The sequence below is a fragment of the Dermacentor variabilis genome, chromosome 9, assembly GCF_050947875.1.
Source record: "Dermacentor variabilis isolate Ectoservices chromosome 9, ASM5094787v1, whole genome shotgun sequence".
In the NCBI taxonomy this organism is placed as follows: domain Eukaryota; kingdom Metazoa; phylum Arthropoda; class Arachnida; order Ixodida; family Ixodidae; genus Dermacentor; species Dermacentor variabilis.
Genome location: NC_134576.1, coordinates 94563038 through 94578364, shown reverse-complemented (window position 1 = coordinate 94578364; position 15327 = coordinate 94563038). Strand labels below are relative to the sequence as shown.

Sequence of the window (15327 nt, the reverse complement as noted above, 5' to 3'; positions counted from 1 at the left end):
CGGCCAAACACAACACAACACAAAGGAGACACAAAGCACGTCAATGTGTTATGTGGAAAGAACGATATTTATTCAGGATCTGCCAGTAGCTGGGTCCCGGCCCCGGGGCGCTCGAGCACTGGTAGCTGAAAATGAAACTCATGACGAATTAATAGCACTGCACTTGGATGAAACATGTTTTTCCCAATAAGTACACACGGCTATAATACTACTAATGCCCCTAATCAGGTCCTTTGGTAGCAGTGTACTGCTACTAAACGATGCTGAGGACTACGTGTACCACTAGGATGACTGCGCACAACCTGCAGCAAGCACTAATGTACAAGCAAATTAAATCTGGCTTGGCCCAACCAATGTTTATTAAGACAAAAAACACAAACAAGTGATGGCACAGCTGTGACACAGTACAGCAAAGGCATTTTGATAGAATACAAAATGATGTTTGGAATTTTAGTGTATGGAAGAAAGTGCACAAATGCACCAAGGGGTTAAGTGCGGAGTGATGTAAAATGTCTTTGCTGTTTTTTGCACACTAATGATATAAATGAGGCAATGGCAATGCAAACAAGGGAAACAACGCAACCATTACCACTGTGGATGCTGAAAGAAAATGGAGATCTAAAAAAAAAATAACATGGGGAGGTCTACAATGCAGACCCTCCGACAATCCTTTTTTTGCCAAACGCGAGACGATGTTGGTGCGACATGTAGGAAAACGCATGAGCATTCCACAACGGCAAACGCTGAGAGTGATGGCGAAATGTGTAGACTTCGAGGTGTCACGTTTCTCACACAATGCTTTTTTTAAACATCTCACAGAATTGAATTTGCACTTGCACATTTCTCGAGGCAGGAGCTTATACAATATTGAAGACTCATCAATTCTTGAGAAACAATTTGTCTCCTGCACACAAAAACGTTGAAAATCTTTGGCCATTTTTTTTTTGTGACGATTCCGCTGCTGTTCTGAGCATCGAAAAGCTCTGCCTTGGTAATTTGATACATTTGAAAACAAAATGGCTGATTTAAACGCTCTTTGAACTTTCCAGCCACAATTGCCAGAATGACACGAGGCATGCGATCCATCTCTGCCTAGAACATCTTCCATTTGCGACAGCACATTGCCTCATTCAGGGAACAAACATTTCAGACGCGGTACAAAGTGAAAAATTTTTTGCTCGAACATCTTGAATTTCAACTCGAGTGCAAGCGAGCACACGCATACATTCGGAGAGGTTTCAAAATGAATGGGCGCGAGTAGCTTTTCAATCTTACACCATTTTTTTTTCCATCCAGCTTCTCAATGGTGCTCAAGACAAGGAGGTCGGCAGTGCCTCAACAAATGACAACAAAAAATTAACAATAGATGGCGGGTTTCACATCTCAATGACATGCTTGCTGCTAAGGTAAACCACTGCAGTGACAGAAAGGGGGGGCAAAACTGCGAGGGGCCTCTCATCATGCCGGGTGGTTTCTTCAGTACCGCCTGACCCCTCCACCTCCTCCCATGTAACGATTGCCAGTGCCTCCAAAGCTTCCACCGCTGCCCATACCAGAGTGGGCCATCATACCAGAGCCGCCTGCTCCTGAGTTGTAACCTTGTGATCCCTGACCCATGGAACTGCCTCCTACGCGTGCTCCCATGCTGCCGCCTCCTGCTGACCAGCGGTCCGGCTGCGAGGACCAAGACTGGTGGCCCGAGTCGGGCTTGCGGCCGTCGGCGTTCCACGAACCTCCGCCTACGCCGGAGGAAGAGTAGCTGCCACCACCCCGCCCCCCGGAGCTCCAATGATCACCCCCACCGCCAGCTGCCTGGGGGCCTCCGAAGCGGGCCCCGCCACTACCGTACGCTCCGCCGGCTCCCGAGAAGCCTTCTTTAGATTGAAAGCGAGGCTCCATCCTTCGAACTGGCGGCGACTCGCGGGGCACCCTGTCCCTGGGGGCCCGGCCACGGAACTCTCGGTCACCGCCAAAGTCACCGCCGGGCCGATCAAAGCGCCGGTCGTCTCTGTCCGTGCCACGGTCATAGTCGCGTCCGGGGCCCAAGTGGGGCCTCTTGCGGTCTCTCCAGAAGGCGTCACCGCCGGCCTCGATGCCGCCGCGTGACGGCCCGGCGCCCAGCACGCCGGTTTCCTCGTCGTACGGCCGCTTCACCGGGCGCCGCATCAGGCTCGGCGCGTCGGCGCCGAACTCGGCGGCCCGGCCCATCTTTCGCTGCCGAAGTTCTTCGCGCTCACGCTGGATCCGCTCTCGCTCGAGACGCTGCTTCTCGCGCTCCAGGCGCAAGAGTTCCAGTCGCTCACGCTCCAGCTTCTCGCGCTCCACGCGCAGGCGCTCTCTCTCGCGCTCAATGCGGAACGCCTCCTCGCGCTGCCGGCGCTCGAGCTCACGCTGGCGGAAGGAGCCGGCATCTTCGTTCCGGCGGAAAGGCTCGCGCGAATCGCGGTAGTCGGATCCCATGCGGCCACGGAACGGTCCTCGGAAGAAAGGCCGCCTGATAAACGGCCGCCTGAAGCCGCGCACTGCCCTGAAGCCTCGGATAAACGGTCGGAAGAATCGACGGCGCACGAAGCGGTCTCGCGAGTGGCTCCGGCTTCGCCTCCGCTCTTTGTCGTCCCGGTGCTTCCTGTCTTTTCCCTTGTCTTCGTCGTCTCCATCGCCCTCCTCTTCGTCGGCGTCTTCCTTTTCCTCGGCCGCTTCCTCCGCAGCCTCGTCTTCCTCGGCCTTTTCGCCCTTGTCGTCTTTGTCTTTGGCTTCTGCAGCAGCCTTCTTTTCGGCCGCAGCCTTCGTCTTGGCCGCCTTGGCAGCTGCCGGCTTTGCCTTGACAGCAGGTTCTTTGCCCTCCTTGGTGGCCGCGGCCGCAGTCTTCGCCGCCGCAGCGGCGGCGGCTCCGGTCTTGGCCTCGGACTTGCGCAAGGCGCCGCCCGGCTCGTGCTTGGTGCACTCGACAGAGATCATCTTGCCGTGCAGCTCGGTGCGGTGCAAGTGCTGGATGCACTTCTGCGCCTCCTCGGCGGTGCTCATGGTCATGAAGCCGTAACAACGCGCGCCGGGAGTCTTGGCATTGGTAACTATCTTGGCGGACACTACCTTGCCATGCTTGCCAAAGAGCGCCTTCAGGTCCGCCGCCCGCGTGGTGTTGGCCAGCCCGCTCACCCACAGGTTGCGCACGGGCTCCTTGTCTGCGGCCGCCTTCGGCGTCGTCTTCACCGCCTTGCCGGCAGCCTTCGCGCCCTTCGGAGTGACGGCTTTCTTGGGCTCGGTTTTGGCGCCCTCGGCGGCGTCTTTCTTGGCCTCCGCCGCAGCTGCTGCTGCAGCCTTTTTCGCGGCCGCAGTCTTGGGGCCCGTGGCGGGTTTCGGGGTGTCGGCACTTGGGCTCTCTTTCACTGCGGCAGCTTGGTTCTCTTCCTCGATGTCCGCGTCTAAGTCGTGGTTGTCGTCAGCGTGCACGATCAGGGCCTGCTCGGCCTCATGACTTGCGTCTTCATCGTCTTTAGCCGCCGAATCTTTAGCGGCGCTCTTTTTCTCGGCCTTAGCATCGCCGGCGGCGGCGGCTTCTTCGCCGTCCTCTTTAGGGTCGGCTTCGCCATTGTTCAATTTCTCCTCGCCGCCTTCCGCTTCGTCCTCCTCCTCTTCGTCGAGAGTCTCGATCTCTGCCTCGTCCTCTTCGTCGGACTCGCCGCCTTCATGAGCGTCGTCATTGCTCTGCGTCTCAGACTCAGCATCGTGCGCTAACTTCTTGTTGACGCGCTTCGTAACGGTCTTCTTCACCGACCCGCCAGCAGCTGCCGGCGCGGCCGGCTTCACTGGCGTCGGTTCGGCGGGCACCTCAAACTCGTACGTCTCGGCGTCCTCACCTTCGTCGCGCAGCGCGTGCGTCAGCCGTTCGATGAGCGCGGCCTTCACGCCTGTCTTGTCTAGTCCACGCTTTTCGAGCTCACTGCGTAAGTCAATCACACGAAGCTCTGACATGGTTTTCTTCGTCGTTAGGCCTACGTTATCTGCCGTGGGAGCCATCTTGGCTCGCTGTTGTCTCCGAAGCTTCTACGGCGCACACACAACGGACACGAAAAAAAGTCGCCCCCGAGGACAGTAACACGTCGGGACGCACCTGTTCCGAGACCCCGAGCCCGGGAGGTGGACTTCGCTTGTGAGAAGAGTCACCGGCGCCGGGCACAAGCACGCAATCAACCTTACGCGTACGATCGACCACACCGCAAGAAAATCTCCACGCACGCCTCGGCAAATGGCGCGCGGCGTGTCTACTCGTCGCAGAATGTGATTGGTCAGTTCGAGCCGAGCGCAAAAGGGTACTTAGCTAACAAAGGAAAATAACTAAAATACAAGCTGAGGCACATTTGTTTATAATGAATAACTTTAATAAATTTTTACAGTAATAAAACTGACCTTTATGTTACGAATAAAATTTATTACGCGAGCATTAAAAACATTAAATGCTAGACATATGCGAGCATATACGTATGCACAAATGGGAGATAGTTGGGTAGGTAACGCCATTACGCACTCCCCTTCAAAGAAAGGGTGTTTATGTATATAGGAGGCAATGGGTTTACTTGAACCACGTGACTTAAACATGGCCCCGCACAGGAAAGGGCTGTTGAGTTTCGAAGGTGTCCGAATCAAACCAGGCAGCACGCTAATCGCATTTTTAGAAAGCGTGTGTAATGGTCACGATTGCGAAGAAGACCTGCGAAAGAAAGCGGAGGACTTTCTAAAATGCGATGCTACTGGCATACCTTTCTGGCCACTGCGTTCTTTGCGCGAAGCCGTGAACGCCGCGGGCGTCGGTGCACCCGTCTATTTGCACAAACTGCTGGAGGGATCGGAGCTCTGTTTACCGAGTCCCGTGACGCCTCCCCGCAACCCCGAACTGGAAGCTCGCGTGCAGAAGCTTAAGGCGCAGCAGCTGAATCGGGACTACGACCGCATGACATCTGATGTGGACGTTTGCCGCGCCAGGTTAGTCAGTGGGCATACGGGTGACTCACTTTCACTTGATACCCTTGCAACATCTGCGCAGCGTTCGCTGCTCAGAAATGCAGCGTATGAGAATATTGTTTCTAGAAGCAAATTTAATATTTCTAATAGATGTTCGTACGTGGGTTAATGAGCCGGCAAGTGTGAAACCCAACCGTGCGTTCACTGCGTACAAAAAAAAAAAAAAAAAAAAAAAAAACCTCCCACTTTTGCAACTGCTGTCGAAATCTTGCCGCCGCTTCTTCAGACGTTGTGAAGTGCAGAAACGTCAGGGATGCAGTAGCGGAAACTGTGTGATGTACGAGTTGTAAAGAATAAAAGGGAGAACGATATTGCTCTGAATTAGTTTGGTCTGTCTGGTTACCAAGAGCCAAGCGGGTTTACATGACTGTAGAGATAAAATAGCTTCGACAGAAATGACTCGGAAAGGCAGGACTGACGCTTGGAATTTGCAATTACAGTGTCCCTACAGCGCCCGCTTGGCTACTACCAAAAATAGCGGGTCACCCATCCTTTGGAGATGATTGGCGACGATAATGCGATTAGCAATCTTTCTCATGAAGAATGTGTAACTGGCGTTATGTTTTATATGTTTTGATGATTATTATGATGATTACTGTATCTTAATGCCACATCCTATGCTATCTGCGAATCGGCGGACACATGGAGTGGCGCTCTCGATGCCAACCACAATGCCGAGTGATACCATGGCACGTTAAACCTTCTAATCACTGCACGCACCCAATTTGGAGCTCCGTAGCAACCCCCACTATTCCTAGTATTCTGGCTGTAACTTCTTGGCAATGGGCATCAAGCCAAGTGGCCGTGCTCGATGCCTGCGCGTCGAGCACGGCATTGAGGCTGCATACCCTATGTGTTACCTTGACACATCCATTTTGAGGGACTGACCAAGAATAGGCACATACCAATATCACATGTGAAGTGCCGAAGTTGTCTGTTCAAGCACGTGCCCAACAACCCATGTTGTCCGCTCGGCAGGACAGCAATCGGTGCCTGCCTATTGGCCCAAGCTAGCAGACAACTTGAGTTGCCAGTATGGTGAAAGATATCAGTTACACACTTCAATCTTGGTGAAGTTCCCAAGGAATGCTAACCGCGTTAAATGTAGTCGATTCATTTGTGAGACTGCACTGCGATCTTATAAGCCGCCGAACAAATATACATTTGATGGACATGCTTGATCCAGGCATCTTTGTTCTGATGCGATGTACGTAGTGCAATAGGTGGGGGGTTGTCAGTCATGAAGAAGGAGCAGAACTGTTCATACAAACATCAACGACAGGCAGCAGCATCACCCGTCGTTGGGGCACAGCGCCTAGCTACGGTGTTCTGCTGCCAAGCACGAGGTCACGGGTTCGATTCTGAGCCGTGGCGTCTGAATTTTGATGAGGCCAAATGTGAAAACTTGTTTACTTAGATTCAAGTGCATTTTAAAGAAACCCAACTGGTCCAAATTAATCCCGACGCCTCCACTATGCGGCTCTTGTATAGCCTCAGTGCTGCTTTGGAATGTTGAACTCTATAAATCAATCAATCAATTAGACATCAATATTGAAGGTGTAGCCGAGTTCATTTAGTCAGATTCTGCTTGTTCACACATTGACAGAGAGTTTGTAAAAGCTCGGTAAATAGCTTGAAAACAAATTGGTTTGATTCGGTGTTCTTTTTGCTCAGTTGAACAAAATAGGTTAGACAGCAAGGTTTCAGGTGATATTTCAATTGCCCTTGCACTGCTGGTTATATTGCAGGTCATCGCCGTTCACCAAGGTTGGAGCAGAGGTGCGGCAAGTTAAGCAGCAGTCGTGGGCGCTGGTCAACCTGCTGGTCACTGTTGCCGGGACGTTCGCTTTCTTCTACAAGGCGGTTGAGTATTCGCTGCCTGATCCCCACATTCCCCTACAGGTCCTTGTCGGACTCATCGCCTCCATTGTGGTAGCCGTCGCTGAGTTGTACTTTTTGATACGGGTCATCTAGTCTAAGCGCACAAATTGTCTTTAAAGTCATATCTGACGTGTTTTTTGTGCTCATTTTGAAGGCTCGATCCTTTGTGCGTGGACGTGCGAGAGTAGTGCAATGTTTGTAGAATCTGCCGCAACATTTATTCGCTGGGTGGGAATTGAGAGCAGTTCATTTGCATAACTTGTCAATCAATGCTATCAAACTTTTGATAGGAGGGACTGGTTATGTAAGCTGCTATCTCAGGGAAATATATATCTCTTTGTATCAAGGACTGTATCTAGTTTGCTTAAACTGATGCACCTTCTATACTGGTTTTCCAAGGAAACTTTAGTGGAAAGCAGCGCTGAAACAAGGGACTGGGAGATACAAGGAAACAGGCACTTGCTGACATCTGGCTGTACTTAATGTACCACCAAAGCAAACGTTATGAAACAATACAGCACTGCATACTTGTGAAAATACAAGAAGATGTGCGTACAGAGACACGCAAATCTATTAAGATTAGTAGTTGAGTTAGTTGGCCAATTTCTCAAAGAGCAATGATGATGGTACACTGACACCTGCTGCACTTTTCTTGTGGATTACAAACATTCCATGAATCTCTTGAGCATGCATGTCGCATCTTTTTCAGTTCACTGATCGATCAATTGCAGGCATACGTGCAAAAATTATGCAAATGTAAGGCCAAGTGGCTGGCAGTAAATACCTTGAGTGAAAATGTTCACTCTTTCAGGCATTTGCTTCATTAAATACATTTAGTTCCTAATTGCTGCCCATATCTCTTGAGCCCACTCTTTGCCTTTATCTAGGCTCTAAGAAGCTTTGAGCTGACAGAGAACTGTTTACATGTGTGCCCGTCAAAAAGTGCATACAGTCTTGTTCTTCCTGCTATGCCTAATGTCACCAAAGAATTTGAGTGTCCATTTTTGTTGTCATGTGGTAGTTCCTGCGATTATTTTTTTTCCACTGGTGTATTTTTTCATTACTTGCGTAAATAATGAAGACGTGGCAGCTACAGGAAAATGAAGTTGTGTTGATTGTGTCTGCTTGGCTTGCAGAAATTTGTAAACTGTGGCCAGTTGCATTTGTGTAATGAATGGCCGCAGCATCAGTGGTGTTGCAGTATGTGCTGCCTCTTGTGCCGCTATCCATCACTAAACTTTCTTTGAAGCTAGCTGAGAGCAGGCCGAAGAAGTGTGTAAGGGTTTCTAAGAAGCTGTCGTGAATGGGAAACTAATGAGACCTAGTACAGGCATGATCCTACAGTAGTCTACATGGCTGTCTGGGAAAGGACATGCCTGCATGGGGTTTCCTAGAGCAGTGTTCACTGTAAAAAAATGTTTGTGTGTACTTGTGTACATGGGTGTTTATGTACAGAGAAGGCCAGTGTGATAGGGAACATATTATTGATGCTTGGGCAAAGGTTTGCACCAATGGGACTTCAGACATCATTCGCTAATGTCGTAGTACTCACCATGTCACTCTCCTCTCAAAGACCCTATGCTTCTGTGCTTCTATTCACCACTAAAGCAAGTAAAATTCTTAGTCCTGAGTACAAAATGAATCTTTCCTTTCATATTGGATCCACTTGTATGTGCGAATTCACACACATACACACACACCTGAATAAAAGATCAAATTTTTCTATTTCTGACCTCACTGCTTTATTGTTGGCACTCATCGCCATTAAAGCCTGTCCAGCCTTTGATGCACGCCGCCGTTTACTAATTTGTAAAACCTCGCCAGTTTCACTTCTGGGGTTTCCGCTCCCAGTGGTTCCTGAATTTCCCATTCACTGCTGTTGTAGAATCGTACCTCTGTGGCAACAAATGACGCTGCTTCCACTTGGAACAAGAAGCTGAAATGATGCATATTTCACTTGATACCGGAAGCCGAGAAGCTGAGCTACAGAGCACTGTGGATGAGGAGGCATTGGTTGGTAGTACTTCATGCTTTATGGACGAGTGTTGCCTACAGATAGGATGCCAGAAAGTATTTCCTTCTTGCGAAATTTTCATATTGAGTATGAAGTTTCTGACTACACATCTTTTCCAACACTGACTGACAGGCAGCAATCGTCATTTGTTGGTCTAGAGCAGGAATACAGGAAAAGAAAGAAGCTTGGCATGCGACTCATATTCTTTAGAAAGCACGGTCAGAGGAGACGGACCGATGCAAGATGTCCGGCTGCAGCTGTTTCACACACGTGATGTAAAGCAAACAAAGTGTACATCTATGGTTCGCATATGAAATGAGCTGTCTGAACAAATTCCAAACGAAGCCCTAGGTGGCTTGAGGGGAAGCTCACTTCCAGTTTTCTGCCTGGTGCTTCTACACTACTGCTATAGCGGATACATATTCTTTTGAATATTCATACGAAAACACATTTTCATTAATGTGCTTACTCCCGATGTGTTTAGCACATTTAGTTAGAAAATAAACCTGTTTTGCAGGTATTTATATGTCTCCTCAAGAGGTTAACCTGGTTGGCAGAAATGAGCATGGAGGAGCTCTAATTGCCATGGGAACTGCGCCGTCTTTATCTCTCGTCTGTTACTGCATTGTACAGATAATTTTTATTCCATTCTGTGTGCTTCACAAAATTCACCTTCACTACGGTAGACACTATGGAAAAATCTCCGCTTGGCTCAATTCTCCACCTGCTGCAGTGGCTATGGCATTCTGCTGCTTAGTGTCGGCATGGGGGTTCACTTCCTGTTTGTGGTTGTCACATTGTGGGGAGGGGGGAGGCATAATGTAAACATGCGTGTGTACTTGGGTACCTGATAAAAAAAAACCAGGTGTTCATAAATAATCCGTAGCCCTCCACTGTGGCGGAGTAGTAGAGCTCTCGGTCTCTCATAACCCACTGTTTTAGAAAGTTAGAGCTTGCAATTAAAGCTCAGTTTTTTTAAGTAATTGCGTTGTCTGGCAACCTCTGTTTTGTTCGCCTCTAATTTGGTGCACTTCCTGTCAAGTTGCTGTGCTATAAGGCAACACATGTACGAAAACTGCGCAACTTCTTGGTTTTCGCTTCATTTTGTACTGTTGTGACTTGCTGTTGCTATGGCGTTGTGCCACGGAGAATAAAGTAGAAGGTTCAGCTACCCAAGTAACATTGCGCAAAAAAAAAAAAAAAGCAACACGGACGTAAGAGAAGAAGACACACCAAGCGCAAACTTTCAACTAAGTTTATTGTACCACTTAATCGATTTTGTACATATGAAGCAGTGTTGACTGCGCATGCGCTTACATGAAAATGGAAATGAACTGCGCTTTCGTGTAACATAGTTACGAGTCACATGATGGCGCCTCCAAGAAACTTGGTTCTTTTTCTGTGAGAGCCAGTGAAGGGAAGCTCACCAGCAAGTGCAGAAAGCATCACCTCAAAAAGTTCCCCGAGTGTGTCCACCGGGTGGTTTACAACCTCCCGCTTTCATGTGGGAAGCAATATATTGGGCAAACTGGGCGTTGCCTCAATCGTCTGCTCTGCGAACACAGCAACTACGTAAAAAATGGCACCCGTGGGTTCTTGGTGATTAATTGCCGCGATCATGGATGCGAACCTATCAAGGACGAATGCACGATTGTGTCCCTTGGCGGGACGCAGCTCATCCGTGAAATAACTGAAGCACAGACAATTGCAAAATTGGGTAGTAAGTGTGTTAGCTTCCCTTCACTGGCTCTCACAGAAAAAGAACTAAGTTTCTTGGAGTCACCACTGCTTCACATGTATAAAACTGATTCAGTAATACAATAAACTTAGTTGAAAATTTGCGCTTGGTGTGTCTTCTTCTTTTACGTCCGTGTTTTTTTTTTTTTTTTGCGCAATATTACATGAGTAATGGATTACCAACTTGCCCGGAATGCCACTCTCATTAAGTTCAGCTACCAGGCACGATGGTTGCATTTTAGTGGAGTTGAAATAATGCTCGGGCACTGAGCTTTGGCAGCATGTTCATACCTGCCAGTCCTGAATAATTCGGGCTAGTTTTACGACTTTGTGAATAAATTATATTCATGAAAAATGTGTGCTTGTCAGTCACAGGACTTTCCGTTGGAAGCTTTTTGATGGTAAATGAATGCCAGAGGCGTGCTTGCTTCAAGCAACTTATTACAGCAGGCGAAATTTGCAGTAGCAGATTTCTAGTAAGATCACTATGATCTGAAAACAACGTGCTGCTTGTCAGTCTATGCTGTTCTAAGTTTGCTGCTATGTGTTGCGTCTAATGGTAAAAGGTTGTTCAAGAAGCGTTAAAGAAGATTGTTACAGAGCACACACCTCACAAGGTATGTGTTCAGAGCTAGCTTAAAGAGTAAAAAACTCCGAGCAGCTACACCCTCCTGCTTCCCTCCACAATCCAGGGATTTTACAAATTTTGATGTTCACAGGCTGACGGCTATACATGTTGAAGAACCCCGAGCTATCAAAAGCAAGTCAAAGACGCCTACTTATGTCTGTCACAGTGTCACAGTGCCTGCATTGCTGTCAGTCATCTATCGATAGGTAAATTTACTGTGGCATCAATCAATCTGTAAAATGAAATTGAGAGTGTTACGGAATCCTGTCGGCTCCCAATGAAACATCATGAAATAAAACAAGACACTGACCACAAAAGATTTAGCAAGGTTAATGTTTAGGGTGTAAGCAAGGTTAATGTTTCGGCTCCCGCACGGGAACCTTGTTCACAATCTAGACTAAAAGTGACAAAACAGTCACTTAAGTATATCATACAATGCGTCCGAGACATCTAGCATGCACAGGTCGCAAATTTTCATTGTTTCGATTAAGAGTGTCCGTCATAGTTTGAATATAACATGACCCTAGATAAACAAGCATGTTTCGATTATTTCCTTTCGCAATCACACATGCCTGATCCCAGCTAATAGCTTATTTCATCATCAATTTTTAAAATGGCGTGGTTTCCTTGCATGTCATCGCATTGCACAAAAACAATGTGAATGTGCTATACGCTATCTCTTATGTGGCGTCAGTTCTTTAGAAACCTACAAGGTGGAGAAAGTTTCATAAAAGGAAAAGAGCAATACAAACCTTAATTATAGTCTGTAAATGTTAGCCTGGCTTAGGGCTGGTAATATCGATGAATGATTAGTCGATTAAATGTATCCCACAACACAATTAATCTTCATTAACGTACACCTTTCATCAAATCGACTTAGTCGATTAGACCTGTTCGATTAATCGTTTTCGAGAGTTTGATAGGAGTGGCGGGAAGGTTTTGAAATCGTACTGGAGTGGCGGTGCACAATCAGTGACTGTGCGGCTGTGGTGGTAGAGCCAATGTCGACTGCATTTCTGAGTTGCGAGTGATGCCTACCTAAACGAAACGATTTCCCTCTCTTCCCCCACAGTGCTCACACCACCACGCCTGAGGCTTGAAATGCCCTCGCAATTCAAGGCATACTATAACCGTGCAGTCGATGATCGTCGTGCCCGTTCCAGTCCACTAAAAACGTGGCACAACATTCGCGCCCTTTTGGAGCATGTATTTGACATAGCGATGGAGTTAATCTCTATATTCCAGCAAATCCATAGCGTATGAGAATTTATTCTCGCGTGCTGGTTGTGTGGCCAATCAAAGAAGGTGTTGGTTTCACCCAAATGTCCCAGCCAATTGACATTCGTTTGCCCAGTGGAGAAGAGCATGTGGTTAAACATCCTACACCAGTAATTCTCTTTTACCCTGTGCATATTGCAGTTTCTTGCATATTTTAGTTGAACTTCACATTTTACATTTTCCATATTAATTTTTAACACTGCTGTACAGGGATTCGCTAGTGCCATGCATCTTATGTAATTTGGTACTAAGTGTCATTTTATAACATGTATTGGTTATCTTTTCAAAAGCCACTAGTGACAACTATATTTAGTCTTTGACAAGTAAACTGACTTGGAAACTATATTTAGCGCCAGCGAACAAGGACAGAAGGGAGACGACACCACAGTGCGACACCGATTCTGGAGTCATCTCCTTTCTGTCCTTGTTCGCTGGCACTAAATATGCTTTTAAAAATTATAATTTATCAAACGTTTGTACGCTGCTGTTTCAGCTTTGGTTCCACCTCTCAAACATTAAAATAAGGTCCTACAAAAGTAGATTACTGTGTTTCAACCGTTTTAAGGTGCCAACCAAAAATTTCGTTTAATCTAGTAATTGATGAAACACCCTGTGTCAAAAGTGATTAATCAATTGAAGGCTAAAATAACGAATCGTTAACTGAATAAAAAAAATTAGTCGACCATCCAGGCTGATTGCCTGGCTTGCCACTCCAAGTGCTGGGTGATAATTTTGGTATACGCAGTGATCGTGTAAAAGCACTAGCACCACATACACACACTGTCATGCACATACATGATGGAGCTATTTACAAAGTCGTGTTAAGGCCTTTTGACCTTAACAATTTGATCTACCTAACAGAAGCATGAAGGTACAAAGGAACTGAGTGTTCCTCCACCTTGCGGATTTCCGCAGCACTGATTGGCAACTTTTATAGAAACCTGCAAAGGACCACACAGGAAGAGAGGTCGATGAGCAAACATGCCGATTTAATGAGACAACACTGATGATGATGGTAGCAGGTGAGCGAGGAAGAAGTTTCTACACGCTCCCCACCCCGACATGAAGGGTTATTTTCGCATCCCTAGCAAAGAGACAGTCCGGTTACACCATACAAAAACGGTGGTGAAGTTCCAGTAAGCCAGGGATTGTGAAGTAAACCTCGCACGGGTGGCGTTGTTCACTGGTTTGTTTAAATTCGCCTTGTGATCGGTATTCACCAGGATCTGATCCATGTCCTTGTTGTCTTACCAAATACACAGTTGCACTTTGTTTCATAGTGTCAATGCTGGTTCACAAATGCAGTGGTGTTAGACAATGTTGCTCAATGTTGAACATCGAAAGCTGGTGCATAGTATTCTGTGGTCATTGCTTGATCTTCCTTGAAACAATGTGAATGTCGTCAAGGGAAGGGCAGCATCGGCAAAGCACTCTACAAAATGGACACCTTGTTCTGTCTTTGCACTGCTTTCATATCCGGTCTCTGATGCATTGTTGTCCTTGCTTTACTGGATATCTGCACCAGTACTAGTAGTCTTAATGGTCGGACATTGGTTGGTTGTGCCATGTAGGATTCTTTCCAAGTTAAGCGGTTAGTTCTGACAGCGGGAGACAGGGGAGTGGCCAGATGCTACGTTGATTGCTCATTGACAATGGGCCTCCGGTTGTCAGCACCTGTACTGGCTGGAATTAATTTTGCTTCGGTTCCTGCATGTTCCTTAGTGGTCATCAATACAATGAGTATGGGTTCCCTTGCCTGGACAGCACTGTGACTGTGCGGTGAAAATGAGGTCCTTGTGGGCTCCTGGCCTGTTCATCAGTCGTCGTCAGACTGCGGGTTGCTATTTTCTGCACTCGCATGCCCTGCCCACCGCACAAAGGCTCTTTCAATATCACTGTGGTTGCAAGAGCTGCTTCTAATATTTCTTTCTTGTGCCTTTGACGTAGCCCTAATGTTCAAGGCGATGACAGTTGACAGCCATCTTCAATTCCGTTGGTCACGTCAGTAACCATGTTACTGCAGGCTTTAGACAAGGAAATTTCCTTTTCAGTGGGTGCTACAATCTCATTGAAGATTTCTATGTATATACCGTTCATTCTTGTACGTTCCTCAATGTCGTCACGGCTTGAAACTTGTGTCTTAAAATCTATTACCTGTTCTGTTTTCTGCACCACCTCAAAGTAGAAAAATAAAAGTATGGCGATTTCACTTTCAGAGACCTGTGACACATCTTCACTGCTTTCACTTTGCCTCATCTCAGTCGCAAATTTGAGTTTAGACTTTAGCATAACCAATTTATCCCTGTAGTCTACCCGAGTAGTATATTCTTCATATATGTCATCATCAGAAGTGAGTGCTTCGATCTTTTCATCTAAGAAGTAAAGCCTCTCATGAAGCATTTCAAGCCGGCTGCTCATGAGGTGCATGAAGCATTGTGGCTTCACAGAAGTTCATGGCGTCTGGCTTCACAGAGGTTCACAGAGGTTCAGAAGCTCTTCACAGAGCTTCATGAGGCTTATCGTCGTTCTGATAAGTGCCCTATCCATGATCAGCTCGGCCTCCTCGTCTGTTGGTGGATGGATGAGGGCAGTCGATTCCGTTGACTCCACTGTTCCTGGCGAATCCATGCGTGGACTCGTTGCGAGTCAGTCCTGGGGGCTGTTCTATCGTTGATTAATACAGCTCCCAGGTTTCAGGGCACCATTTTGTAGAAACCCACAAAGGATCACATAGGAAGAGCAGTCGATGAGCAAACATGGCATTATAATG

At 47.4% G+C, this 15327-nt stretch overlaps 2 protein-coding genes across 2 annotated transcripts; one reads left to right on the top strand and one right to left on the bottom strand.

Moving 5' to 3' along the window:
• Nucleotides 1–330: 330 nt before the first annotated feature.
• Nucleotides 331–4284, bottom strand: LOC142557153 (uncharacterized). The gene has a single exon (XM_075668809.1). The coding sequence runs from the start codon at nucleotides 4015–4017 to the stop codon at nucleotides 1477–1479; it is 2541 nt and encodes an 846-aa protein (XP_075524924.1). The 5' UTR covers nucleotides 4018–4284; the 3' UTR covers nucleotides 331–1476.
• Nucleotides 4285–4568: 284 nt separating this feature from the next.
• LOC142557156 (vacuolar ATPase assembly protein VMA12) lies at nucleotides 4569–8629 on the top strand. Its single transcript, XM_075668812.1, has 2 exons — nucleotides 4569–4980; nucleotides 6768–8629. The coding sequence occupies exons 1-2, from the start codon at nucleotides 4595–4597 to the stop codon at nucleotides 6991–6993; spliced, it is 612 nt and encodes a 203-aa protein (XP_075524927.1). The 5' UTR covers nucleotides 4569–4594; the 3' UTR covers nucleotides 6994–8629.
• The last annotated feature ends 6698 nt before the right edge of the window (nucleotides 8630–15327 follow it).

Bases quoted from the DNA above. Each gene is read 5' to 3' on its own strand.
- LOC142557153 (XM_075668809.1), bottom strand. From the start codon at position 4,017: ATGGCTCCCACGGCAGATAACGTAGGCCTAACGACGAAGAAAACCATG.
- LOC142557156 (XM_075668812.1), top strand. From the start codon at position 4,595: ATGGCCCCGCACAGGAAAGGGCTGTTGAGTTTCGAAGGTGTCCGAATC. The intron at 4,981-6,767 runs GTTAGTCAGTGG...GTTATATTGCAG, and splicing joins GTGGACGTTTGCCGCGCCAG to GTCATCGCCGTTCACCAAGG.